Source organism: Euleptes europaea, chromosome 17 (assembly GCF_029931775.1).
Source record: "Euleptes europaea isolate rEulEur1 chromosome 17, rEulEur1.hap1, whole genome shotgun sequence".
In the NCBI taxonomy this organism is placed as follows: domain Eukaryota; kingdom Metazoa; phylum Chordata; class Lepidosauria; order Squamata; family Sphaerodactylidae; genus Euleptes; species Euleptes europaea.
The window spans coordinates 11,397,466-11,423,351 of NC_079328.1; the positions used below are offsets into that span (position 1 = coordinate 11,397,466).

The 25,886-nt window shown below is 48.1% G+C and overlaps 1 protein-coding gene across 1 annotated transcript in view; it reads left to right on the forward strand.

Moving 5' to 3' along the window:
• Window positions 1–25,886, forward strand: part of PFDN1 (prefoldin subunit 1) — a 63,552-nt gene that overhangs the window by 27,970 nt on the left and 9,696 nt on the right. The window contains exon 3 of the mRNA XM_056862709.1: window positions 1,022–1,106. Within this exon, the coding sequence (XP_056718687.1) occupies window positions 1,022–1,106 (85 nt within the window). The remainder of the gene's footprint in view (window positions 1–1,021; window positions 1,107–25,886) is intronic.

Below are 25,886 nucleotides of genomic sequence, written 5' to 3' on the forward strand. Positions count from 1 at the left end.
ACATAGGCAGGCAATGGCAAACCACCTCCGGATGCCTCTTGTCTTGAAAACAAGAGGGGTCGCCATAAGTCAGTTGTGGGATGTGAGGGCGATCTGGCTGCGGCATCTGTCACCCCATTGATTGCCAGGGTTGATTCGGCTGATCTGGCTGGCTGGGCGAGTGTCCCCTACCTTTCTCACTGCTCCATGTGCGTCCCTTCCGAAGCTGCTCGCTCGGTGGAAGAGGACGACCATCCTAGATAGGAGTGTACTGTTCTTCGGTCAAGGGTGTACAATAGCTGAGCTCCTCTGCTAGAACCTCCAAAAAAGCTCAAGGTACATTTGTAGGAGAATGTAGGGTAGTCAAGCTTCCAAGACTCCAGACACATCCAAGTGAGATGCTGCATGTGGCAGTATGCCATTCTTTTTAAAAAGTCAGTTGTGACTTGATGGCACTTTCCACCACCAATAGGGCTGGAACAAAACTGGCATAGTTTTTAGCCTCTGCAGATGTTAAACAGCATAACAGACTGCTTACCACCCATTTTTTGCATTTTTTTGTTTTGCATTTTGCATAGAAATGTCATGTGCTAAATGTTTGATTTTCCATAGCCTTTTAATCTGTTGTTTACACTGATTTATCCCATCTCTCTGTGTCTCTATATGTCTGCTGAGGGTCTGCTTCATGTGCTCTAGCCCTTGAAAGTTTAGGCTTCCAGATCTTCAGCAGAAGAAGCTAACTTTACAAACTGCTCCCCCATTACCCCTGCCCTAACTGTGGCTAGCCCTTTGATGCTGTTATGAGCTCCTGGGTTGATTTGGATCAGGACCACAATCACAATGCATGAGGAGATAGAAACTCCAGGTGCATGTTTAATGCAGCATCCCTGTGGCAACCATGTACAAGGCCCATAGCCTCTTGGTTCTAAATCCAGCATCCTCTTTGTTCAGATTTTGATTGCTTATTTACAGAAATGAATGCTTGGTTACTTAATAAATGGGCATATTTTCTTTTTTAACCGTCTTCCCTTACACTTTGTAGGTTTATTCTTCAGTCCAAAGGAGTAATTCACAGCCAACTTTTAGAAAAACAAAAAAGCGCAGAAGAGAAAATTAAGGAATTGGAGGTAAGTTTAGGCATCTTGATAAGAGAGCACTTATTTCATGTGTGTGTGGGGTATTTTTATTTTTCCTTTTATCAGAACTGAGAGGTTTTGAAACCTGTTTTTATCACTGAACTTTTGGGTGGGGGGCAGGGCTTCAGTATTGCAAGTAGCAATACATTTCCTGTCCAGCATACACAACTCACATTTCTTGTGAAGCTCAGAAATAATAAGAGTACACAACCATATTATGTAATGTGAGGGCCACTGGGAAGGGAAATGGATTTGGTGAGTTATGTCATTTGGCATATTTCAGCTGGCAGAACTCCACTTTGGCTAACCCTAATGGTCTCTGGTTGACAAACATGATCTTGTGAGTGTAAATTTGAATTAGAATTCTCTGGGTAGTGAGAGCAGGTCTGCGAGTGCAAAGTAAAGAAGTGTTCTGTGATATGCCCAAGGAGTGTATAATGGGATAACTGGGGTGTGCTTTTGGTGTGACATGCCTCCAGAATGCCTCCAGGGTTCTTGTGGCCAATGTGCATGTGTTGCGGAGAAAAAGAGTTTGCTTTGAAGTGCATGCTATGTAAACCTTTCTGTAAAAGGCAATGAACATGCCACTGTATCCTTCCTGCTAGGATACAAACCTTTCTTTGTATTGCATGCTTCTTGCCCTAGGCTTAACATTGAAAGTGTTTTAGCAGGAAAAAAGAGAAACCTTTCTGAGTGACTCTAGATATCCTCTGGGAAGGTATTTCCCCAACTACTAGCTCTGAGCCTGGAATTAGAGCACAAAACCAGACAGTTTTTCTTTATTAGATATGATTGTACCCGTCCTCCAAAGAGGTCAAGGTGTTATATGTGCAGTTTCTATTCCTCCAAACAACTCATGACACAGGTTAAACAGGGAGGAAGTTACCAACTCAAAGCTGTCATGGCAGAGTTTGAGAGTTGCCAACCTGCTTGTGGAGTCTGGAGATCTCCCATAATTACCGTATATACTCGAGTATAAGCCGAGTTTTTCAGCCCAAAAAAAGGGCTGAAAAAAGCCAACTCGGCTTATACTCGGGTCAATACGGTAGGGTAGGGGAGGGGGGAGGAGGGAGGAGGGAGGAGGAAAACCTACCATTGCCGCCATCCTTCGCTGCCGGCCCACTCGCGTTCCCGCGGCCTGGGAGCGGCCAGCGGGGCCTGCCTGGGAGCAGGCAGGCCTCGCCGCCGCCCCCGCCCGCCGCCGGCCCGCTCTCCTGGGAGCGGCCAGCGGGGCCTGCCTGCTCCCAGGCAGGCCTCGCCGCCGCCCCCGCCGCCTCCCCGCTCGCCTTCCCGCGGCCAGCGGGGCCTGCCTGGAAGCAGGCAGGCCTCGCCGCCGCCCCCGCCCCCCCGCCGCCGGCCCGCTCTCCTGGGAGCGGCCAGCGGGGCCTGCCTGCTCCCAGGCAGGCCTCACCGCCGCCCCCGCCGCCTCCCCGCTCGCCTTCCCGCGGCCTGGGAGCGGCCAGTGGGGCCTGCCTGGGAGCAGGCAGGCCTCGCCGCCGCCGCCGCCCCCCCGCCGCCCCCCCCCCGCCGCCGGCCCGCTCGCCTGGGAGCGGCCTGCGGGGCCTGCCTGCTCCCAGGCAGGCCTCGCCGCCGCCCCCGCCGCCTCCCCGCTCACCTTCCTGCGGCCTGGGAGCGGCCAGCGGGGCCTGCCTGGGAGCAGGCAGGCCTCGTCGCCGCCCCCCGCCGCCGCCGGGCCCGCGAGGGTTCCTCCGGCCAGCAGGGGCCTCCTGCAGGTCCAGCAAGGCCGCGCCGCCATCCCCGCCGGGCCCGCGAGGGTTCTTCCGGCCGGCAGCGGCCTCCTGCAGGGCCGGGAAGGCTGCGCCGCTGCTTCCTGCCGCCGCTTCTCATGGTGAGTAGGGGGTTCAGGGGCTCTTCCCCCTCCCCCCCTTGAATGGCACTGGGGTCGGGGTGGGTTGGGGTGGGTTGGGAGGTCCCGGGAGGCCGGTGGGAGGGCGACCTGGGGCAGGGGCAAGATCTTCCCTGCGCTCTAAAATGGCGGCCGCCATTTTAGAGCGCAGCTTTACCAGAAAAGGGAATTTCTTATTGACCCTCGGCTTATATGCGGGTCAATAAGAAATTCCCTTTTCTGGCCTCAAGTTTGGGGGGGTCGGCTTATACTCGGGTCGGCTTATACCCGAGTATATACGGTACAACTGATTTCCAGACTAAATGGCTGCTTTGAGGGGTGGGGGTGGCACTATACCCTGCTGAGGCCCCTCCCCTCCTGAAATCCCACCCTCGCCAGACAGGGCATGGCAATTTCACTGCTTCCTCCCTCCCCTCCCAGTCCTTTAGCCTCATGACAGCTTGTTCCAGGGGGTTAGCAGACCTTCAGGAACCACATAGTGGGAGATATGCATTTTGAGGAGGGAGTCAGCAAAATAGTCACCCCTTTCTTCTTAAGATGACTTAAGGGCACAAGTTTTGTTAACGTGGTTGGAGACTTGTTAACAAGACACTTAGCCGGAAGAATTTTATGTGACGTTGCCACCTCCTCGAACCTAAATCAAAGTGATCTGTTGGTTTCCAGCCAGAGTTTCCAGCCAGAGTTTTAGTAACAGGAAGGCAGCTTAGCATCACCCTGTTTAGATCAGGCATATATTGACTGCTGTTTCATTTTGTGCATGTGTTCATACTGAGTCTCAGGCAGGAAATTGGTAGCTTTGAGGTATTGTAAAGACTCCCAGCATTGGCTGACACGGTAGAATACCTATTAATCTTCCAGTCTTGTTCAGTGCTCTGTCTTGATCACTTGCAAACCACCATGATGAATCATTCTAAGCTGCATCCATGTTTTGTCCATAACATCTGTGATTTTCACTTTATGCAGGGTGCAATTTATTACATGAATGCTGCCAGTCTCTTGCAGCCAAGGGACAAGCTGGCAGCGCCTTCATAGTCTTCTAGCTGTAGTGGTCTGTCAGTGAGCACTGGCATGGGCAGGTATGCTCACCACTGTGGATTAGGATGCCAAAAGGTAGATGTGCCACCCTTTTCCTTTCCATGCAGCTACCGAAGGAGCCCTGCCACCCAATGGTTAACATCTCCTTCACAAAGCTGTTAGCATGGCAAATATGTTCTTGCTGTAATATGTGTATTATCTATCTATATATGGATTCATACTGAAGATCTAGCAATTTCCTGGTCTTTGAATGTCTATTTTTAACTGTTTATTTAAAATGGAAGGGGAGGGATACATATGCTTAGGGACAACTGTGCTAATGATATGAAGCAGGCTAATATTTTAATTACATTTGGGGCTGAATGTCGGGTCTGATCAGATGGAGACAAAGTCTGTTTGACTCGGCAGCTAAGGACAGCCTTGGCGGCCAGGGTAGGTCAGATGTCTTAGAGGAAAAATGGCAGAGATGTTTACGGCTATATTTGGTCCTCTTTCGAAAATGCATTTAAGAATAACAGCTGTCAATTCTGAGTGGTGATGATCACGGTACCTGCATTGCTTGGACAGTTGGCATTGAAGTAGTCCTCTGGACTGCTTCCGTTCTTTTCTTGTGCGGGCTTTACAGTTGCTTAAAAACATCACCCTTTCCTATTCTGTTCACAATCAAGGGATTTTTTCAGCCATTCTGTTAAACTTTGTGCATGTGAGTGTGTTTGTTTGGGGGTTAAGCGCATGTAAATGGAGGCTGAATTGATATTTCATGATAGGGAATGCATATAAGGTGCAGTGGAGTCACGCTGCGGATGTTGGCCTGGCACTTCAAAGTGTCAGTTGCTTTTATAATTCAATGGAGCAGACTATTTCAACAGTGGCAGTTCTTCAGAGATGCCAGGCAAGGTTCAAAATGCAAGAAGTATCTGTCGGATGTGGAAAACGGTCACAAACTTGTCCTTCGTGTTATCTTTATTTTATTTTGTATTTAGCTTGCCCTGTGGGCCATTGCAGGCCCTCAAGGCAGTTGGCAACAGTAAAAATGTCTTTCAACGTTCAAATCTCCAGAACTCCAGCTAAGAAAAAAAAGATTTCTAACATCTTTTTATTTATAAAACAGCAGCTCATAGTAATTATATGATACTTCAACTTGTCAGAACTTCTGCTGAGCTTCTGTTTGTGGGAGGAAATGTTACTTGACCTCCTGCACTTCTGGGGAGCTTGCTGTCCTGAGAAGAGTGGATGGAGCTCCCTTTCACTTACATACAGCCTCGGTAGCCTTTAGGCAGGAGAGTGTCTCTGCTCAGAGGCACACAGGGTGGCCTGTGAAACATGTGAATTTTGCCAGAAACAGACAGGCTTTAGGGAAGGCTGTTCAGGGCTGTAGTCAGTTAGATGTCCTTTGGCACTGCTTTTACCACTGGCCTAATTGCGTATCTTCTAGCTGAACTAGTTGTCCTGGTACAGAATCCTCTACCAAGTTCTCCATTTCTTCAGAGTTCCCTCTTCTGCCTCCTGTCATAAATTTGCCCAAGGGTGAGAGACAGACAGACAGAGAGACTTGCCTGTGACAGCTTTGCAAGTGTAGCTAAGTCCACATTTGAATGGGGAGGGCAGGGTCCTGGTTTTCATACACCTAGCTGGGGGAAGGAGGATGGTTGGCCAAGGATGCTTGTCAGCGTGGTGTAGAGGTTAAGAGCGGTGGACTCTAACCTGAAGAACTGGATTTGATTCCCCACTCCTCTGCAGGAAGCCTGCTGAGTGACCTTGGGCTGGTCACAGTTCTCTCAGAACTCTCTCAGCCCCACCTACTTCACAAGGTGTCTGTTGTGGGGAGAGGAAGGGACGGCGATTGTAAGCCTGTTTGAGACTCCTTAAAGGTGGAGAAAATTGGGGTATAAAAACCAACTCTTTTTCTTCTGTATGTGCTTTTTAAAAATGTGAAATATATATTTACCTCTCCTGCTATCTCGTAGGAGGCAGCTTACAACTTTAAAAAATCAATATAAATAGCAAAAATATCTACTAAATAGTAGCAAACAATTGCTAACTAAAAGCAACAACAAAGTCTATGAAATCACCAGCAGCAGGCACTGAAAATCTGAGCAGCAAGTTCCAAAGTCCTGTTGCAAAGAGAGTTTTCACCAGGTGCTGAATACTTTGCCCTTTCTGTGGCAGCCAGGCGCTTCCCATACAAAGGTGGGAGAATGCCGAACAGGACTTTTGAAGAAGACCTTACTTATTGGGCAGATCCGAATGGGAGTCGGCTGCCCTTAGGATCACTGTCTAAGAACGTTTCTCCCGGAAATAAATTGGTTGTCATTGAAATTCTTTCAGGACTGGTAAAATACATGCCCTCCTGTTCTGACAGTAAACCTGCCTTGCAACTGCATTCTGAATCTGTCATGGTTTCTGAATAGCCTTTAATGTCAATTCTCCATAAAGCAACTTGTACTAGTTTTATTGGATGTGATCAGACCAGGGATTGTGGCGCACTGATCAGAGCAGGGTCACGTTTTCCCAGGAACGGTGACAGGAGAGGGTGGCCTGAACTTGGCTAAAGCTGTTTGTGCCAGAAGCAACCCCTGGATTTCCATCTGTGAGGCTGGACCTAACAAAAGCAATCCCTGGATTTTCATCTGTGAGGCTGCCCCAAAGTTGCATGTCTCATCCCTCAGGGGAAACACAGCTGCATTTGGAGCAGGATGAATCCTCTGTCTTTGGTCAGCTACATCACCAGCCATCAAGAGCTTGGTTCATCTGGATTATGCATTAGTTCATTGATGCTGGTCCAGAACTCTGCGCTGATGTTGCACTCTATGAAAGACTTAAACTGAGGTCTTGTCTTCCGTCAGTCATACAGCAGAATCTCCTGCATCCCCCAGAGACCTGTGAGTCAGGGGTCATTGTGGCCTGTGCCTCGGTTTCCTTGCATGCCTGGCGGCATTTCTCCTTCTCAGCTTGGACTCTTGGAGGCTCATAAATCTCAGAGTACGTGCATGCCTTGTTTTGATGGAGAGCTGTGTTCCAAGTTGAAAAAGAGGGCGTTATACTTGTAAACAACTTTTGTCTTGGAATGAACAGGTTATAGTTCAGGGGGGAATCCGTTTGTCCTAACATTTGGGAGGCAGTCGTTCCCTTGACAGCAGAGCTGTCTAAAACTCTCCTCAGGTCTTTGCTTTTTGTATCATCTTGCAATGTGTTTATTTCACTCACCAGTCCTGCTCAATCAGTGTTTCTTCTTGTACATTGATTTATATTTGTCTCAAGCTGCACAGGCAGGATTCTCCAAGCAGGCTGAAGCAGGGTCAGAGGTTTCCCCCAGTGTGCCCTGACGGACCGTTGCCAGGCACACCCGCATTTCTTTGCTGCTTTGCCTATTGCCAGGGAAGCCTGACAAAGAGATGCAGACTGCCCAGGCTATGCTGCTCTGGTTTTATGTTTCATGACTGTCGGGCAAACTCCCTGTGCAGTCCCAAGAGACTACAAAGGTTTGCAATCCTGCTGCTGTTTATTCTGCTATGAAAGCTTCCTGCAAGGAGGGTAGGAAATATTGGCCTTGTTGGGCATGTGATGCACCCAGGGCGCAAGGAAGAAGAAGAGTTGGTTTTTATATGTCGACTTTCTCTACCACTTAAGGGAGACTCAGATGGGCTTACAGTCACCTTCCCTCCCCCTCCCCACAACAGACACCCTGTGAGGTAGGTGGGGCTGAGAGACCTCTTAATAGAACTGTGACTAGCCGAAGGTCACCCAGCTGGCTTCGTGTGTAGAAGTAGGGAAACAATTCCAGTTCACCAGATTAGCCTCCGCCACTCATATGAAGGAGTGGAGAATCAAACCTGGTTCTCCAGATCAGACTCCACCGCTCCAAACCACCGCTCTTAACCACTACACAACGCTGGCTGTTATAGGCACTGGGATCAGAGCTTGGGAAAGCAAAAGCTATCCATCTTCCATCTACTAGTCAGACCCTTGGTCCATCCAGCCCAGGATACTGTACTGTAGTGCTGACATCCTGCTAACTGGCATCCTTTGTTCTTGATGTCAAAGCTTGAACATCAAGCCTTCTGCCTGCCAAGCACAGGCTGTGCCACTGAGCTGTGCCCTCTTGCCAGGATTGTTTGTACTCAAGGAAAGCCACCTGCTTGTTGAAAATAGGCTTCTCACCGTCTCCTTTGGTTGCTGGCATTCCCAACCAATTTTATATATTCTTACTGTATCGAGGGGGGGTATGTGCAAGAGAAAGAGAGGGAGAGAGGAGAAGGAAAGAGAACAAACTATTTCAGATTGTGTGTAGCTCCCATGTTAGTTCAACAACTGCTGGGAGGAAAAAATAATGTTTTTCTTCCCTTGTTTTCAAGGGAACCCGACGTACAAGTCATGTAACAACCCTTTGTTTCCAGAAAGCATTATCTGTTTCCATTATGGTACTAGTTATATTCCATTTTTAAATGTGGTATTTCACAGCGCTCTAACTTTGTGAAGCTCAAAAGGATGTGGAAAACTTGCACTCTTCCTTACTGGAGGAAGTGGTTCTGGTGGTGTGTGCTCCCTGGTCCTACTTGATAATCCCTCCTATTTACTATTCTCAGCCTGCTTAGTTGTCGGGCGTTGTCAGACGGGGAGGCTAAAAATAACAGATCAGGGGAGGCTGCCACAAGAGGGCTTTTCTCCTTTGCTGCCATTTGCTGAATGTGTTTTTGCCCTAGGAGGGAAAAGAAAGCGCCTGCTGGCAGTGTTGAGAAGTGGGGGTTGTTTTGGTCTGCTTGTGGGTTGCATGGTTCTCAAACTTCTGTCATTACGTATGGGAAGGGCAGAACCCCAAGTTGGTATCTGCCTGTCTTCAGCCAGAATTTGCATCCTCTGAAGAAAAACAGAGAAGGAAGGCAGAGATCTCGATTCTTTCCGTGAGGCTTGTCAGCTTGTGGTAGAAATTGCCACGATACTGTTCCAGCCTGTTTAGATGGTCTCTTGATATATTTGAAAGGCCTTGTGATCTAAAGTGGCTCCTTTCTAAGTTTTTTTTTAATTTGGTAATTTTGTTGTGGAATTTATATTTACTGGTTGAACTCAACGATTCGTTTTAGAAAAGTATATTGTTTTCGTGAAACATTTCACGTGAAAGGGTCTGCTGCTACATTTTAGCTTGATATCTTCAATTTTTCATCTGTTCTTCACCATGATGACTAATGTACTAGCTCAGGGAGCGAAAGATCTGCCTTTGTCTGCTGGTGCTGGCCCTCCCACCTTTTGGGCCAAAGGAATGTTTTAAAAAACACGTGTTTGGGGATGCATAACTCCTTCCTGGCCACCTCCTTTGCCTCTGCTGCCGAACTTTTAAGTTCTGCCCCATCTGCTTAGGGTTTCTCCTCCCTTAAAGAGAACAATTTTGCAGCCCAAGGTGACATAAGATCTAGTTCTGGCAATGCTGAGGTAGTGTCTGTGGCTCAAGGCACCTTTTAGCAACTCAGATGGGTATATCAAATGCAGCCCATCAGAGAGAGCCTAGCCGTAGGTATCCATGCTGTTGTGTAACATTCAAGTTTAAATGACTATAATGTGACATGTGGAGATGCCATTGGAGATTGTTCAGAAAGTTCCATTGATCCAGAATGCAGAGACGAGCCTACTAATTGGAAGGCGATGGACCGATCACACTTTGCTGATGGGAAAAGGGCTGCACTGGCTTCCAGTTTGTTTCCTCTTACAATTCAGGCTCCTGACTTGTACCTGTGAAGCCTGAATTGCTTGGGATGAGGGTGTTTGAAGAACCACTGTCCCACATATGAACTTGCCAAGTTCCTGCTTTTCAGTAATTGGGCAGGGGTTTACCAGGAGAAGGAGCCTCTTTAGTGGTGGCACTCCATTTATGGAATCCTCTCCCCATGCAAATTAGCATGCCAATATTACCTGCTTAGGGGCAGCATTAAAACTTTTTTTAAAAAATCTCCAAGGCTTTTAATGATGGTAGTGTTAGGTTCATTCATCCATGTGTCTCCCAAAAACCTTGACAATTGTTTTCTTGTGTAATAAGTGGGGACAGTTCCCTTCTACAATTTATTCGCATGAACTGTCCACCTCTGGGAAAACCTACTTAAAGATGATGAACATAGAGTTTTCATTTGTATGTTTTTTTTTGCAGATATGTGATGGAGAAATAAAAACATAAAAATATCAGACTCTTTAACTCTGACACCACTAAAAAGACAGGCACATTTTGTTCATTTACAAGTATTCTTGGTCACTATCACTATCATTATCATTCTGTGGTGGTCAGGGATGGGGCAATCTGGATCACATGTTATGAAGATCACGTGTTCCTTCAAGGATTGAAAGCCACAATAATAAATCTTATATTTTAAAATACTTTGTGTTTGAGCAGCTTGAATCACAAATTGAGAAATTAACCCAAAAAATTGGCAGAACCTCAAAGTAGCAGTCATTTTATGGGCCTGGAATTATTGCCAAAGCAGGTTCTCTTCTTTACATACAATAAAACATTACCATATATAGATGCCAAAGTGTCATTCCTGTTTTAACTCTTTTTTCTTTTGGGGGATCTTGATGTTTTGTGTCTTATTTTCTATGTTTGTACCTTGTAGTGGTTAACTTGGAAAAAATAGTCAGTGGTTTGACCAAACAGCACTCTTTTACACTTGCCTCCAACTGCAGTGTTTTTAGAAACCAAGTTTTATCTCGGTGGTATCTCCATCCTTTTGTAACATTCCAGTGGAGAAGGCTTTTGAAACATGTTGATTTGTACACGCACCCTACTAAAATGTACTCTCTGCAAAGAAGGAACAAGAATCAGCAACACACAGGCCCTGGGCAGTTATATTCTGCCAGTATTTTAATCTTGGTTTATAATGTTGACTCAGCTGCATAGTGTTCACAGTGTGCCAGCTGGATAATGGGAGTTTCCTGATTTCATCATTTTGTATGGAAAGAAAGATGAGGACCCTCTGGCTCTGTGCTGTGCTGGGGGGTGGCAAGGGACCTGCCCTGTCTCATCTAAAATGTATCTTGGCTCACTGACTGAAGAAGAAGAGCTGGTTTTCTTGGTTCTGGGGGGAAGGGCATCTTGTCAATCGTGGGTATTACCATCACGTGCCCAGGGAGGCAGGACAAAAATTTTTTTCCTTCAGTTTCCTGTCTCCCTGGGCGGGAAACCCAGTTTCCGTCCTGCCTGGGTTAGGGTGGCAGCTTCGTTATAGAACTCTGTCTTTTAGAGATAATTTTACCTTGTGTGTTCCTGTTTGTGTGACTTTCATTCCCTATTCTGTTAGACCATCTCTTTCCCTGTTCCCGCCTGCCGGCTCGGGTCGCAGGCACGTCCTTTTTTCCTCCCCCGTCTTCCCCGCTTGTCCTTTACTCTCCGCCCCCACTTCGTCCTGCTGGGCAAGATGGCGGACGGCAGGAGAGACTCAGACTCGGACCTACTGTCCGAGGAGGACCACGACGCAGCCCTCGTTGCCTCAACAGGGCGTCGTCACAGAGACCATACCAGCGGTCGCAGCTGCGGTTCGGCGGCACGGAAGGGCCGACCGCATCAAAAAAGGCGCGCTCAGAGGAGCCGCCTCAAAATGGCGCGAGCGGCAGCGAAACACGCCAGTCAGCTCCCAAAGCGCCTTCGACCACGAGGAGCCCACTTAAAGAAGGCACCTCAGTGGCAATCGATCTTCATCAGGGGGGTAACGTATTTCTGTCTGAGCCTGAGGCTCCTGTTACATGAAGGGAAATTTTAGATCTTTTTAATGGGGTTTTGGATAAACAGGCACAGATGATGAACGCCTTTAGGGACTCCATTGCTCCTATCATCCAGGGCAATGATATGACCCGTCCCCACCTTAATCCCCTCCCCCTCCAACAGGGACAAGGGGAACAGGAGAGAAGTTCCAATTCACAATGGCGCACAAAGGCGGCACTGAAGGCCCAACCTCCCCCCCAACCACCCCAACATGTGGAGGAATGCTTATCTATGGCTTCCGACACAGAGAGCAGAGAGGAGGGGGGAGTTTGATTCCGACAGGGACACCCCAGTCCTGCTGGAGGAGCAACATCCTCGGCTGTTCCTGGCAGAGGATTTCCAAGGCTTATTAAACAAGGCCCGATAGCTCTGGACATAATGAGGATCCAGAACCAGTAACCGATTCCAAACTCAAAACCAGAAAGTACCAAGCCACGTATATGGGAGATTCCCTTCCCAGAATTCTTTGAGACCCAGGTACAGGCTGAGTTCAATAAGCCTTTGACCAATAGGCAGTTTTCTTCCAACACCAAAAAGCTTTACACCATGGTTCCTCAGGCAATGTCCTTCTTTCAACTCCCTCTCATAGACGCTCCCGTGACAGCTGTTCACTCCCCGGACCTACCCTCTGAGGATGGGATGGGGACAATTAGGGACCCTATAGACAAGAAGGCTGAAATCTTGTCTAAAAAGGTACATGAGGCCTCTACTCTTGCCATCCAAGCGTCAGCAGTGACTTCAATCATGGCCAGAGCTTCCATAGTGTGGCTGAGAAAGATCATCCAGTTATACACTGGGGACAGCTGCAAGCTCTCTGAGGGACTGAACAGGCTCCTCAAGGCATCAGCCTTCATGGCTGACGCCTCACTGGACGCCATGTCTTTCGCGGCCAGGGCCACTTCGTCCAACATTGCCATTAGAAGGGCTCTCTGGATACGTCCGTGGCAGAACAAAATCAAAACCAAAAGCCTTACTATGTCATACCCCTATACTGGGGGCACACTTTTTGGGGAAAGACTAGAGAAGATTCTAGTCAAGGGGGCTGGCGCCATGGCCTCGAGGGAGGGAGGGGCAGTTGGGGGACTCTCCTTTCTTCCCCCTGTGGAAGCTGCCTGGGCACGCGGCCCTGCCTGCCTGCCCCCCCAGCCGAGGGGGGGGGGGCTCCTCCAGCCAAGCTACTTTGCTCGGGCGTCTGCCTGCCCTGAATCTGGAGCCCGTAGGTCCCAGTATGGTAGGGGGGGTGAGCACCTGCCCCTCCCTCTGGCCAGGAGGGAACTGGCATGTCCGTGGTGGGGGGGAGGATGGATGAACTGTGCATCTCCCTCTCTCCAGGGAGGGAGGGAGGGGCCGTTGGGGGACTCTCCTTTCTCCCCCTCCCCCCCGTGGAAGCCGCCTGGACACGCGGGCCTGCCTGCCTGCCTGCCCCTCCAGCCGAGGGAGGGGGGGCTCCTCCAGCCAAGCCACCTTGCTCGGGCATCTGCCTGCCCTGAATCTGGAGCCCATCAGTCCCAGAATGGTGTGGGGGGGTGAGCACTTGCCCCTCCCTCTGTCTAGGAGGGAACTGGCATGTCCGGCGGGGGGGGGGGGGAAGGATGGATGGACTGTGCATCTCCACCTTGTTTGTTTGCATGGAACACACACAGACCGGGGACCTGCTGGCCTCTTCCTCTGTGCCTGGGATCCCTGGACATCTGGACCCTCGCTGGGTGATGGGCCTTTTTGTCTGGCAATTGTTAGCCCTCCCCTGGCCTATTACTACAGGTTTCCCCTCTTCCTGCTACTTTGTGCCTCTTTCAAAAGGAACGGGGGGGGGTGGGTTACACTCTCCCCACAGCCATTCAGCACCCCACTGTGCAGTAGGTGCTCTACTGGTTTCTACTCCTGCTTCTTTTCTTTTCTGTTACCCAGATGGAAAACTCGGCACTTATCCTTGTTGAATTGCATCCTGTTCACATCTGCCCACTTTTCCAGTGTGTTCAGATCTCATTGAATGCTTTCTCTATCTTCTGGTGTGTTCGCTGCTCCTCCCAATTTGGTGTCATCTGGAGTAGTACCTCTCTTGCCCTCTTCCAGATCATTAATAAAAAATAATGAAAAGTACCAGGCCCAGAACTGATCCCTGTGCCCCTCACTGGACACCTCTCTCCATTCAGATGAAATTCCTGCTCCTGCTGCTTTCTTCTCCCCCCCCCTGGGGGGGATTTAATATATTTATGTTGCGTCCCCCTCTAAGCCACCTTTTACTCTGATCTGAGAAGCGCCAAATGCGTTTGTTTTTTCTCTCACGTAAGAGCTGCTGTGAATCATGTCCCTTGCAAACTATGCCTTCCCACCCAGCCCTGGAGAGCCCGCTTTCTTTTCTAGGTCGGCTGCCCTCAATAGTCATTTGGGGTCATTTAGTCCAGGATCAGAGGAGCAGGCCTGTTAGGTTCTTTGGGGCACAGGCAGGACAGTACTGCTGCTGCAGTCATTGTCATGATTTAATGTTATGGATACCTTACTTACAGGTTAATTTTTATCAATAAATAAGATCATTATTAAGTTTGATGTCAAGTTTTATTCAGTGTACCTATAGTTTAATTAAGACTTAAAACTTTAATTAAAGTTTATTAAGTCAGTAAACAGTGTACCTACCTATATAGTTTGAGTTTAAAAAATTTGGCTCTCAAAAGAAATCTCAATTGTTGTACTGTTGATATTTGGCTCTCTTGACTAATGAGTTTGGCGACCCCTGCCCTAGCCAAACTACTAGGGAAAATGATAGCCTGTCTCAGCTCAGTGCCCTGGGCCAGGTTTCATTCCAGGCCACTCCAGATACTTTTACAGCCATATCAGGATTTGATCACTCAAAGCAGGGACAAGACAATCCCTCTGTCCCTATCATTCCGTCAATCCCTACTCTGGTGGGGCAAGAGTAGCAAGCTCAACCAGGGGATGCACTTCGTTATAGAGGATCAAATACAAGTGTACATGGATGCCAGCCTAGAGGGGTGGGGAGCCACCTGTCAGAATCTCACAGCCCAGGGACTCTGGTCCATGAGAGAAAGGGGAATGCACATAAACTTACTAGAGTTAAGGGCCATCAGATTAGCACTGCAACACTTTAAGCACCTCCTACGTCACAGACACACCTTGATTAGAACAGACAACATATCTGCCAAAGCCTATATAAACAAGCAGGGGGGGGGTCGAGGTCATCCGGACTCCACCAGGAAGTGGAGATTATCCTAACCTGGGCCGAATCAAACCTGCTTTCTCTATCCGCAGAGCACGTCAGAGGGGCTCTCAACCTGCAAGCCGACTGGTTGAGTTGACAGGTTCTGGACGAGGGCGAGTGGTCCCTCGACGAGTCAGTCTTCAGACAGATCACCGAGAGGTTTGGTCACCCCAAGGTGGACCTGTTCGCCTCTGCAAGCAACCACCTCCTACCCAGGTTTCTCACTCGCTACTTCCACCTGGGGGCGGAGGGCATGGACGCTCTCATGTCTCCATGGCCAAAAGAACTGCTGTTTGCCTTTCCTCCCATTCCCATCATCCCGAGGGTGATACGGAAGATCAGGAAGGAACAGGCCACGGTCATCCTAATTGCCCCTCTATGGCCAAGGAGACCTTGGTTTTCCAGCCTTCGAGTGTTATCAGTGCAGACTCCTTGGGAACTCCCGAATATCCCAGAGCTTCTCTCCCAGGGTCCCCTCTTCCACCCAGACCCTCAATGGCTGCGCTTAACCGCGTGGAAATTGAAAGGAGGTCCCTCCTAGAGGAGGGTTATACCACAGGGTTATGATAGAGGCCAGGAAACCTTCCACCAGAAGGATATACAACACCTCATGGAGAGTGTTTGTGCTGTGGTGTAGGCGCAAGTGCGTCGACCCACTTTCCCCGGGGATACCCACAATCCTGGAGTTCTTGCACGAGGGTGTAGAACTGGGTCTTAAGGCTTCCACCTTACGAAGACAGGTGGCAGCCATGTCCACTGTCTTGTCCTCAGATGATGGCCTACCGCTTTCTAGACATCCGCACATCATGACTTTCCTAAAGGGGGTGGTTCAAACCAGACCCTCGGTAGTCCACCGCTTTCCTACATGGCGCCTCAATGTGGTTCTCAAGGCACTGATGCGACCCCCATTTGAACCTATTAGGGAAATTCCCTTAAGGATGTTAAGGATGAAGGCTATCTTCCTTACGGCGGTGACTTCTGCTCATCGAGTCTGTGAACTGAGGGCTCTTTCCGTACGAGAGGGCCTCTGAATTTTTCACAGGGACAAAGTAGTGTTGAGACCAGATCCCACGTTCATTCCCAAGGTGAATTCCGTATTTCACCGATCACAGGAAATCCACTTACCATCTTTTTGTCCAAATCCTGTTCATCCCAGGGAAAAAGAGTGGCACAATCTGGATTTGAGAAGGTTGTTAAAAGTATACCTCAAACGCACTGCTCCCATAAGAAAATCAGATTCGCTGTTCATCTCCCTGACTAATCCGTCCAAAGGGGGAAAGATGTCTAGCCCCGCTATTAGTACAGCTGTTAGGCAATGTTATCACCGAAGCCTACAAGGCATGCGAGATTCCCCCTCCAATGGGAATCACCGCACTCTCAGTGCGCAGTGCAGCCACATCAGCGGCCTTTCACAGGCAGGCTTCCCTAGACGAGATATGTAGGGTGGCCACCTGGTCCTCAGCCTCTGCATTCATCAAACATTTTAAAATAGACTCCATGGCCTCTGCTGATGCAGCCTTTGGTAGAAGGGTTCTGCAGCAGGTCTTGGATGAGTCCTAATTCCCACCCGGTACTCTAGCTCTTGGATGTCCCGCGATTGACAAGATGCCCTTCCACCCAGAACCGAGCCTTGTTTACTCACCGTGACGGCTCCTTCTGGGTTGAAGGGCATCTTGCCCGCCCATTTGGATCCAAGACACAGCTCCTTTAATTTAATAGGGTGTTCAGAGGTTTGGAGATCTACCTAGAATTAATAAGTTGTTATGGGTGCTCCCTATGTCCGCCATCTTCTAAGAGATCTTCCTATGTAATCTCATATCTGTTTCTTGGTTTTAGGAGTTCAACGTTTGTTATTTGCATCTTGTTGGTGCTTGCCTGTTGTATGTTCTTACCTGTCTCCTATAGCTCGGCGGGTCCGAAAACTGGGTTTCCCGCCCAGGGAGACAGGAAATTGAAGAAAATTTTTTTTAGTCCTGCCTCCCTGGGCATGTAATGGTAATACCCGCGACCGACAAGATTCCCTTCAACCCAGAACAGAAGGAGCCGTCACGGTGAGTAAACAAGGCTCCGTTTATCTGCCGACTTTCTCTACCACTTAAGGGAGACTCAAACCGGCTTACCATCACCTTCCCTTCCCCTCCCCACAACAGACATCCTGTGAGGTAGGTGGGGTGGAGAGATCTATGACTAGCCCAAGGTCACCCAGCGGGCTTCATGTGTAGGAGTGGGGAAACAAATCCAGTTCACCAGATTAGCGTCCGCCGCTGATATGGGGAATCAAACCCGGTTCTCCAGATCAGAGTCCACCGCTCCAAACCACCGCTCTTAACCACTATGCAATGCTGGCTGAGGAGGAGGGATGTGTAGAGGTTAAGAGGGGTGTGTGTTGTGGAGCCCAAGGACAGTTGAAGTAGTTGCTCCTTAAGCAGATTAATATTTCAGGAGCTCAGCTTCTCTGCTGACCCCTTGCTGCATTTAATAAATGTATACACTCAAGGACAGTGTGTCTCTGCGCATGCCAGGGTGTCTTCCTCCTGTGAAGGCAGATATGAAAAGTGGAACTGTTCCCCTCCATCTCTGCATACTGCACGGCAATGTAAAGAGCTGTCCGTAATGCAGGTTGTGGGGATGTATATCTGAATCACGATACAGCCCCGTGGCAGATACGTGAAGAGTGGCCAACCCCTGCCTGCTTGTGAAGTTTAGAGAGAGAGCCCCTGATACTTTCCAGCAAGGCGGGGTAAACTTGCTTGGCTCTCTGGCAGCTTCATTTGCTCCTCATTGGCAAGATCTGCTTGCTTAGTGCTTCCTGAGCTGGCCTTAGTGTGCTACTTTGATGGGAAGGGAGCGATTACAAATCCAAGCCTTTCCCCACAAAATCCCAGCATCTCTTAAACACTGAGAGAGCAGGTGCTGATCTGCTGAGGTTTCCCATTCGAATGCCTACTGCAGTCGCCTCTAGCCTATAAAACGCAGTGCTCTTTTTTTTTTTTTTTGGAGTGATGAACTCAGAAGAGCATTTTTAACCTTTATTTAAAATTTATATTATAAAGCATTGCGGGTGTTCTAATATGAAGTATTTGTGACTTAAAGAAATGCAGCACTTAGATTTATTGAGCAGCATCCAGATTTCCAACAGATCTGGCTTTTTGTTAGTTTGTTGTTTTCTCGCTCAGAGGGAGAAGGGCATCTTCATTATGGGTGTTTCCTTTTCCTCTTATCTCGGGAGGCAGGAACCAAATATTTAAATTTTTCTGACCTCTGAGGGTAAACGCCCCCTTGTGATCAGTTCTATTTCCTGCCTTGAACGGGAGAGCAGCCTTCTAGCAGCTCTCTGCTACAGAAATAATAGAGAAACCTTAACCTTACTTATTAGACCTAAAAATATTCTTATTTTAACAAACCTAAACTTAACCTAACTAATCTACTACTCAATTCTATTTACTGTCTTAATTTTCTGCCTATTCTCCTCAGAAGGGTCTTTTCCCGCCCAAAAAAAAAAATAAAATAAAAAAAAAATAAAAAAAAAATGGCGGATTGGCATCAGGACAGCTATATAGCACCTGCCAATTTAGACCCTAGCCTGCTAGTGGCCTTACCACTACAATTAGATGAACCCTCGGACAGTCACTCTGGTGACCTGAGGACCAAAACTCAAAAGGGAAAGGCAAAAGCGGCAAGAACGGCGCAGGCAAGTACAAACGGCTTGGCTCGACCGCTAACAAGCGCGCCAAATGCCTGCTGCAAAACGCACGCTGCTCTGCCGCGCCTGAAAGACGCGACTGCCAGATCGCAACAGAAAGCGGCCGGGAGAAAACAGCGGCGGTAGCCGCTCCTCCCACACAGCATGAACGGGGGAAATGAAGGAGGTTGGCGGCTCGCCTTTTTGCCTCGCCCGCCGTGCTCCGTCCTTAGGCGGCTCGCCTATTGTTATTCAAGGACGGGAAGCAGCGGGAAGCAGCCAGGAGAACACAGCGGCTATAGCCACTTCTCCCACACTGCACAAACGGGGAAAATGAAGGAGGCTGGCGGCTCGCCTTTTTGCCTCGCAATGCTCCGTCCTCAGGCGGCTCGCCTATTATTATTCAAGGACGGGAAGCATCAACGGAGACATCGACTGCCGGTAAGGTGACTTCGCCCCCCCCCTCATAGATGCAGCCTGTTTTACTCCTGTAAGAGCAGAGCTCTCCGCCCTGATTAAAAACGCCTTCTCAGATGGCTTAAGGGCAGTACAACCTCCTTATCCTGCCCCATCCATACAGGGATCGTAGGGATCACACCCTCCAGCACCACAAACAGTAATCTGATTGCTAAAAGGGCAGAATATCAGCCAAAGCAGGGGAACGGCTGTGGCTCAGTGGCAGAGCGTCGGATTGGCATGCAGAGGGCCAATTCTGGTAGTAGGTGATGTGGAAGACCTCTGCCTGAGATCCTGGTGAGCCAATCACCAGTCCAAGTAATACCAAGAGAGTACGTGCTGGCCAGCCTAAGCAGCGCTGAAAGCTAATTCACGGTCCCAAAATTGCCAATTGGTACCCAGACTGTCTATAGTATTTAACGCAGAAGATTTCCTTCTGCATTGGCATAAAAACCTAGCTACTCTTGATCTCTCAGAGGACTCAGAGTGGGAGAAAAGACTCCAGATAGGTTTGTGCCAGCGCTTGATTATTTCTAACTCTGTTGAAAGCAGAGCGGGAGAAACCAATGGCACCCATACAATGCTCCACAGCCTCTAGGAAGCCTTTATATTTGGTTTATCGGTGCTTCTAAAATTCTAAAAGTGCCTTCAGTAGAATCACCTGTCACTGCCTTCACTCCTTCAACCTTGTTACATGGCCTTGCCATGATTAAGGACCCTACAGATAGGAAGGCAGAGTTAGCAGGCATAAATGCTCAGAGGCCTTGGCACTCACTATCAAGCGCTTCTATCACATCTGCCCTAGTATACAGAGCGGCAATAATTTGGACTAGGAAGTTATATCAACTTTTTCCACAGGAAGAAAGAAACGCCTTTACAGGAGTACCCTTTTTTTTTTTTTAGAGTGGTATTCTTTCTAACTGATTCGAACTTCGATACCATGCCATATGCAGCTAGGACACTAGCCGCAGCATCAGATGCCAGAAGGGCATCCATGTTTTTTTTTTGAGAGTGGTATCCTTCCAGCTGATTCTACCTTAGATACCATGTCATCCATGTTTTCGAGAGTGGTATTCTTTCTAGCTGATTCCTCCTTAGATAACATGTCATATGCAGCTAGAACACTAGCCACAGCCTCAGCTGCCAGAAAGGCTCTCTGGGTACGCCCCTGGCAAGCGGAGTATATAGATCAAAATTGGTTATTATGGGCTTCCTGTATCAGGGAAAGACCTTGCTTGGAGACAATTTGGTCCCCATATCAGTGGAGACCAAAGACAAGTTTCTACGCAAGGAATCCAAGGGATCACTCCCCCTATGTCCTTTCGTGCATACCACATACTTCAAAGATACAGACCTGATCAACCCAGAAACCACCGGAACCAGAATCGCAGCTCCTTTAGTAAAGGAGGACGATTCAATAAATCTCCAAAATCCTCCACCTTCCAGGGCAATAAAGGGGATAAACCCGACCGCCCAACCAAACAGTGACGCCAGCCACCAGTCAGTGGAAGGCAGGCTCAGCCTATTACACCGTCAGTGGTCACCTCCCAACCAGGCCTCTGGGTCACAAACATTATCTCACAAGGCTATCAGATAGAGTTTTTCTTACACTCCTTCACATCGACTAGTAATATCTCCAACATTCCCCCCCCCCAAAAAAAAAAAATCCATAGAACTTCAGAGGCCTCTTAGACATCAAGGCGATGGAGCCAGTCTCACCATTAGAGCATACATTGGGAGTCTATTCAGTATTCTTTACTGTTCCCAACAAAGGCGGCGGATGGAAAGCCATCCTAGACCTCAAGTTTCTGAACAGATTATCCCATTAAAGCGCTTCAGGATGGAGACACTAAAGTCAGTCACACAGGTCCTCAGGGAAAAGCATTTTCTTACATTCTAATACACCCGGCACATTGTTGTTTCCTTCGGTTCCGTACAAGGGACACCTCTTCCAATTCAGGGCCTTACGATTCGGGTTATCATCGCCCCTCCTCGAGTATTCACCAAAGTTCTGGACACACCAGTCACATCTCTGCGCAAGGAGGGCGTGAGAATCACCCTTCTCAGACGACATTCTGATTTGCGCAAGCTCAAACTAGCAGAGCATAGATCATTCAGAGAGAGTTCTGAAGAGGTTAACAGAACACGGGTCATAATCAACTTCAGAAAGACCCACTTAGTTCCATCCCAACGATTGAGAGAGATGGGGGATGGACATAGACACACTGACAAACTCCTTATACCTTCCAGTGGACAAAAATCCACAACATTTCATCTCTAGCAAAGAAAGCGATTAATTCCCGGTCGCCTTCTCTAATGTCCCTGACCAAACTGAAGGGTCACATGTCTGCATGCATTCCCGCAGTTCAAGGGGCACGCTTACGAGCAAGACCTCTTCAATGGTTCTTAAGGCCATACCAAAGAGACATACCAAGGAAGAAGTGACAGAAATCTCATCCTGACCGAGGAAGTCAGATCAAGACTAGTATGATGGTTTCAGTCTCAGAATTTGACGAAAGGAAGTTGGTATCTCCGTCCAACACCAATTCAAATCTTCACGGACGCGTGTCTATCAGGTTGGGAAGCCACGCTCAAGGGACAATGGCTCAAGCAACATGGACCATCAAGAACAGAATCTTCACATCAGTGCCCTAGAAATCAGGATGATCCTCAGAAGCGACTACATTTTTCCTTGGGCCGAGTCCAACCTCTCATCAAAATCAGCAGAACATATTCAGGGCACAGTCAACATACAAGCAGACTGGCTCAGCAGACAGGACATCAGCGAGGCAGAATGGTCTCTACATCCAGAGGTCTTTCAACTTATTACTCAGAGATTCGGCACGCCACAGATTCATCTGTTTGCATCCAGCATCATCCACCAGCTGCCAAGGTACTATTCCATGTACCGTCAACAGGGGGTGGAACAAATGGACCTCTTAATGTCACCAGGGCCACACGACCTACTGTACGGGTTCCCCCCCTCCCTCCAAGGGTATTGAGAAAGGTACGACTTCAAAAAGCATCAGTCAGATTCATAGCTCCATATTGGCTGCGACGACCGTGGTTCCCATCTATAATTCAGATGTCCATACAGAACCATTGGAGACTTCCAGACAGACAAGATCTCCCTCTACAAGACCCAATATGCCATCCCAATCCAGGGTGGTACAAACTGACCGCATGGGCACTGAAAGGAGATGACTTATAGCCCAAGGTTATAGCCCGGTGGCCGTCACTACCATATTGACAACAAGGAAGCCATCAGGAGGGACAGAGCTTAGGGCTAGCTACCTGCACTCTACAAAGGCAACTGGCATCTATAGCTACCATAGTACCCAAGGTATCTGGATACCGCTTAACCAAACACCATCACATAAAAGCCTTTTTAAGGGGCGTCAGTTATTTAGCTCCTCCTGTTAGACACAGGTTCACAACTAGAGCCTGCACACAGCTTTGACAGCACTCACACAACTACCATTCGAACCAATCACTGAGATAGGACAAAATGTAGCTGCAAGTTTCACAGGGAGCAGGACATAGTGCTTTCATCTTCTGCACTAACCCCAAGAATCCTAAGGAGAAGGCCTGGCACTAGCTAGACCTAACAAGGGCACTACCTGTTTACATTTATCTTACTAAAATTATTAGGAACTCTGACTCCTTATTCGTTCATATCTCACCACCTGACAAGGGCAAGCATATGTCCAAGGCATCCATTAGTAGGACCATTACCTTATACATAACACAGGTTTATAGAATAAGTAACCTACCTGCTCCTGCGGGCGTTACTGCCCACTTGGGAAGAAGTGCGGCTACTTCAGCAGCCTTCGACTGCCGTGCTTTATGGAAGAGATATGTAAGGCTGCAACTTGGTCCTCGGTGTCCACATTTGTGAGACACTACAAATTAGATCTATACTTGTCAGCAGATGCCGCCTTAGGCAGACGAGTACTGCAAAGTATACTTCAGGACGTCTAACCCTCCCAAGGGCGGGGGACAGCTCTTGTATGTCCCATAATGAAGATGCCCTTCTCCCTCTGAGCGAGAAAGAGCCTTGGCTACTTACCGTGAAGGCTTCTTCTGCTCAGAGGGACGAAGGGCATCTTGCCCGCCCAGACGTCAGTAAAATATAAATAAAACAAATAAAATAAAATTACAGGTAATCATGGTTACATCTAACTTCCAGTTGACGTTCAATTCAAGTTAAACGCTGTTTGTTGGTTCATGACTTATAGTTATCCTAAAGGTTCATCGTTAATGTTTATTAGGAACTTATTTCTTGTATAGAATTATAACTAACATGTTTCTTCAGTCTATCTTAAATATATAAGGCTCGGAAAGTCTTTAACTGATCACAAGGGGGCGTTTACCCTCAGAGGTCAGAAAAATTTAAATATTTGGTTCCTGCCTCCCGAGATAAGAGGAAAAGGAAACACCCATAATGAAGATGCCCTTCGTCCCTCTGAGCAGAAGAAGCCTTCACGGTAAGTAGCCAAGGCTCTTTTTGTACTCTGCTGGTCAGTTTTTGTCTTATTGTCTAGTACTGATTCTGTTATTTGTTGGGGGAGAGGTTTGTCATCAAGCTTTTTCTTGACATTGTTTGCAATGTCTTCCTTCTACTGATTCCAAAATGTGTTTCTCCAAGACAGCGACTATAGCAGTAGCAGCAACGAATGGCTGCTGGGCTCGTCCAAAACATTTGCAGCAGCTTTCTTTCCTGTTTGTGTTTCTTTAGGCATCCTGCAACACACAACATTTCCTTCTAGGCCTTGTCTGCAGTCTCTGGGGCCTTGTGTACAAAGGAAGTGTGGGCATAGAGCTGCTCGCTCTCTGATCGGCTCATACATCAGAGTTGGTTCCTCCTACTGGACCTTAGGCCTGCCATTTTAAGAGACCTGGACTCAGAAGAGCTTCCTGGATTTCTGAGTGGGGAGGAAGGGAAAGGAAAAGACTAAAGTCCCGCAGGGCTCTTAGGTTCTTATCTAGACAATGGGAGATCCTGCAGGTTTGGGAGTATTACTACGAAAGCCTTTATGGCATTAAAAGGGACGTTATGCAATGGAGTTTACAATAAAATCATATTATAAAAGATATGCAAGAATCATACAATGAAATTTACAATAAAATCATATTATAGAAACATAGGAATACACTAGGGTGGTTACTTGAATATCACTATCCTAAGTCAGCCATTATGTGGTGCAAAATTACGATTGCGTTCTCTGATTGCGAGCTTTAGGAACCTGGCCACCGAGTCCATTATTAATACGTCCTGTGTGGTCATCAGGAAGGACACCTTAGTTTTAGCAGGTAACCATTCCCTTGTTGCTCCAAATGTGGTCCTATTTATGGCGTGACCGGTTATGAACATGAAGGGATTTTGGTGCTAAGGAAGGGTGCACCCTGGGAGCTTGGTACATGCACAGCGCAGAAGATCCAGCATCAATTCTAATATGGTGCTACAAGGAATGAGGGAGGGGCCATAGCTCAGTGGTAGATCATGTGCTTGGCATGCAGAAGGTCCCAGGTTCAATTCCCGGCAGTTAAAGGGACTAGGCAGGTAGGTGATGTGAAAGACCCCTGGCTGAGACCCTGGAGAGCAGCTGCCGGTCTGAGTAGACAATACTGACTTTGATGGACCAAGGGTCTGATTCAGTATAAGGCAGCTTCATGTGTTCAAAGACAGAGGAGTTGTGACTCCTAGAGGGATACCTAATCTGCCAAAGAGATTGAGCTGGCCTTGGGGGAGAGGAGGGGTGGAGTGTGGCTTCCCATGTCACTGTAGTATAAGATGGCAGACATTGTGGGGCTGGAGAGCTTAGATGTGGGGCTATGATATCAAGGGGGAAATCCAACAGTTGTGGGGGTGGGGAAAGAAACAGTACCTTTTTAACACCTAAACTTGGGACTGTTTTAGGCCATGGCCCTAAACTTTGGGGTGGGGCTTGAACCCCCTGAGATTTCCTGAGGGGGCAATTCCCCCACCAGACTGCTAACCAATGCTCTGCTTTCTCCTAGCTGGGGCTACCTGAGAGTGCACCAGATGTTAAAAGAACACTATCATTTTCTTCTTCTGGTCAGGCCTGCAGTCTTTCATTTTATCCTGGACTCTTTCTAGCCATGATAGCCCAATGTGAAATAATTGTGTGTTTTTTAAGGCATTGCAAACTTCCCCAAGAATTTGCTGAGGAATGTTACTTTTCAATGGTTTCTCATCCTTCCCTTCCTTTTCCCATCCATACCTTCACTCAAGTAGAGAACCATTTCCTTATTTATATGAACAGAAGCTTCTCTTTAGTATTCTCTGGTTCTCTCTCTTTCCCCCCTCTCAAACCCACCTGCACTATCTCCTTAACAATGTACCAGGCAACTTTCCTTTTCTTTGCTCTGCTAAATGTGAGCTTGTGAACAGCAAAATAACTTCTTCATTGTGAATTCACCACTCATTGCCCGCTTTTGTCTGACTCTGTCTTGTGATGGAAGAGTTTTTTAGCACTGGTTGGATCTTGTGTTACGCCAGTCTCTCTTTTGAGTGTCCCAGCCAGAAGGATGTACATATTTATGCTTCTGAGAAAGTGAGCGGTGGTATTCCTATGTTAGCCTTTTTATATCCTCCTGTGCAATTAGATCAGAATTCTTCCCTCTGACAGTGGGAATGGGTGATACGTTTTAACAATCTTATTTGGTCATGACTCATGAGCATTGGGGAGGGGCAAGGCCCCTCCCCAGTCTTGGCTAAAAGATTCTACAATCAGATGGGGAGTGTTGGA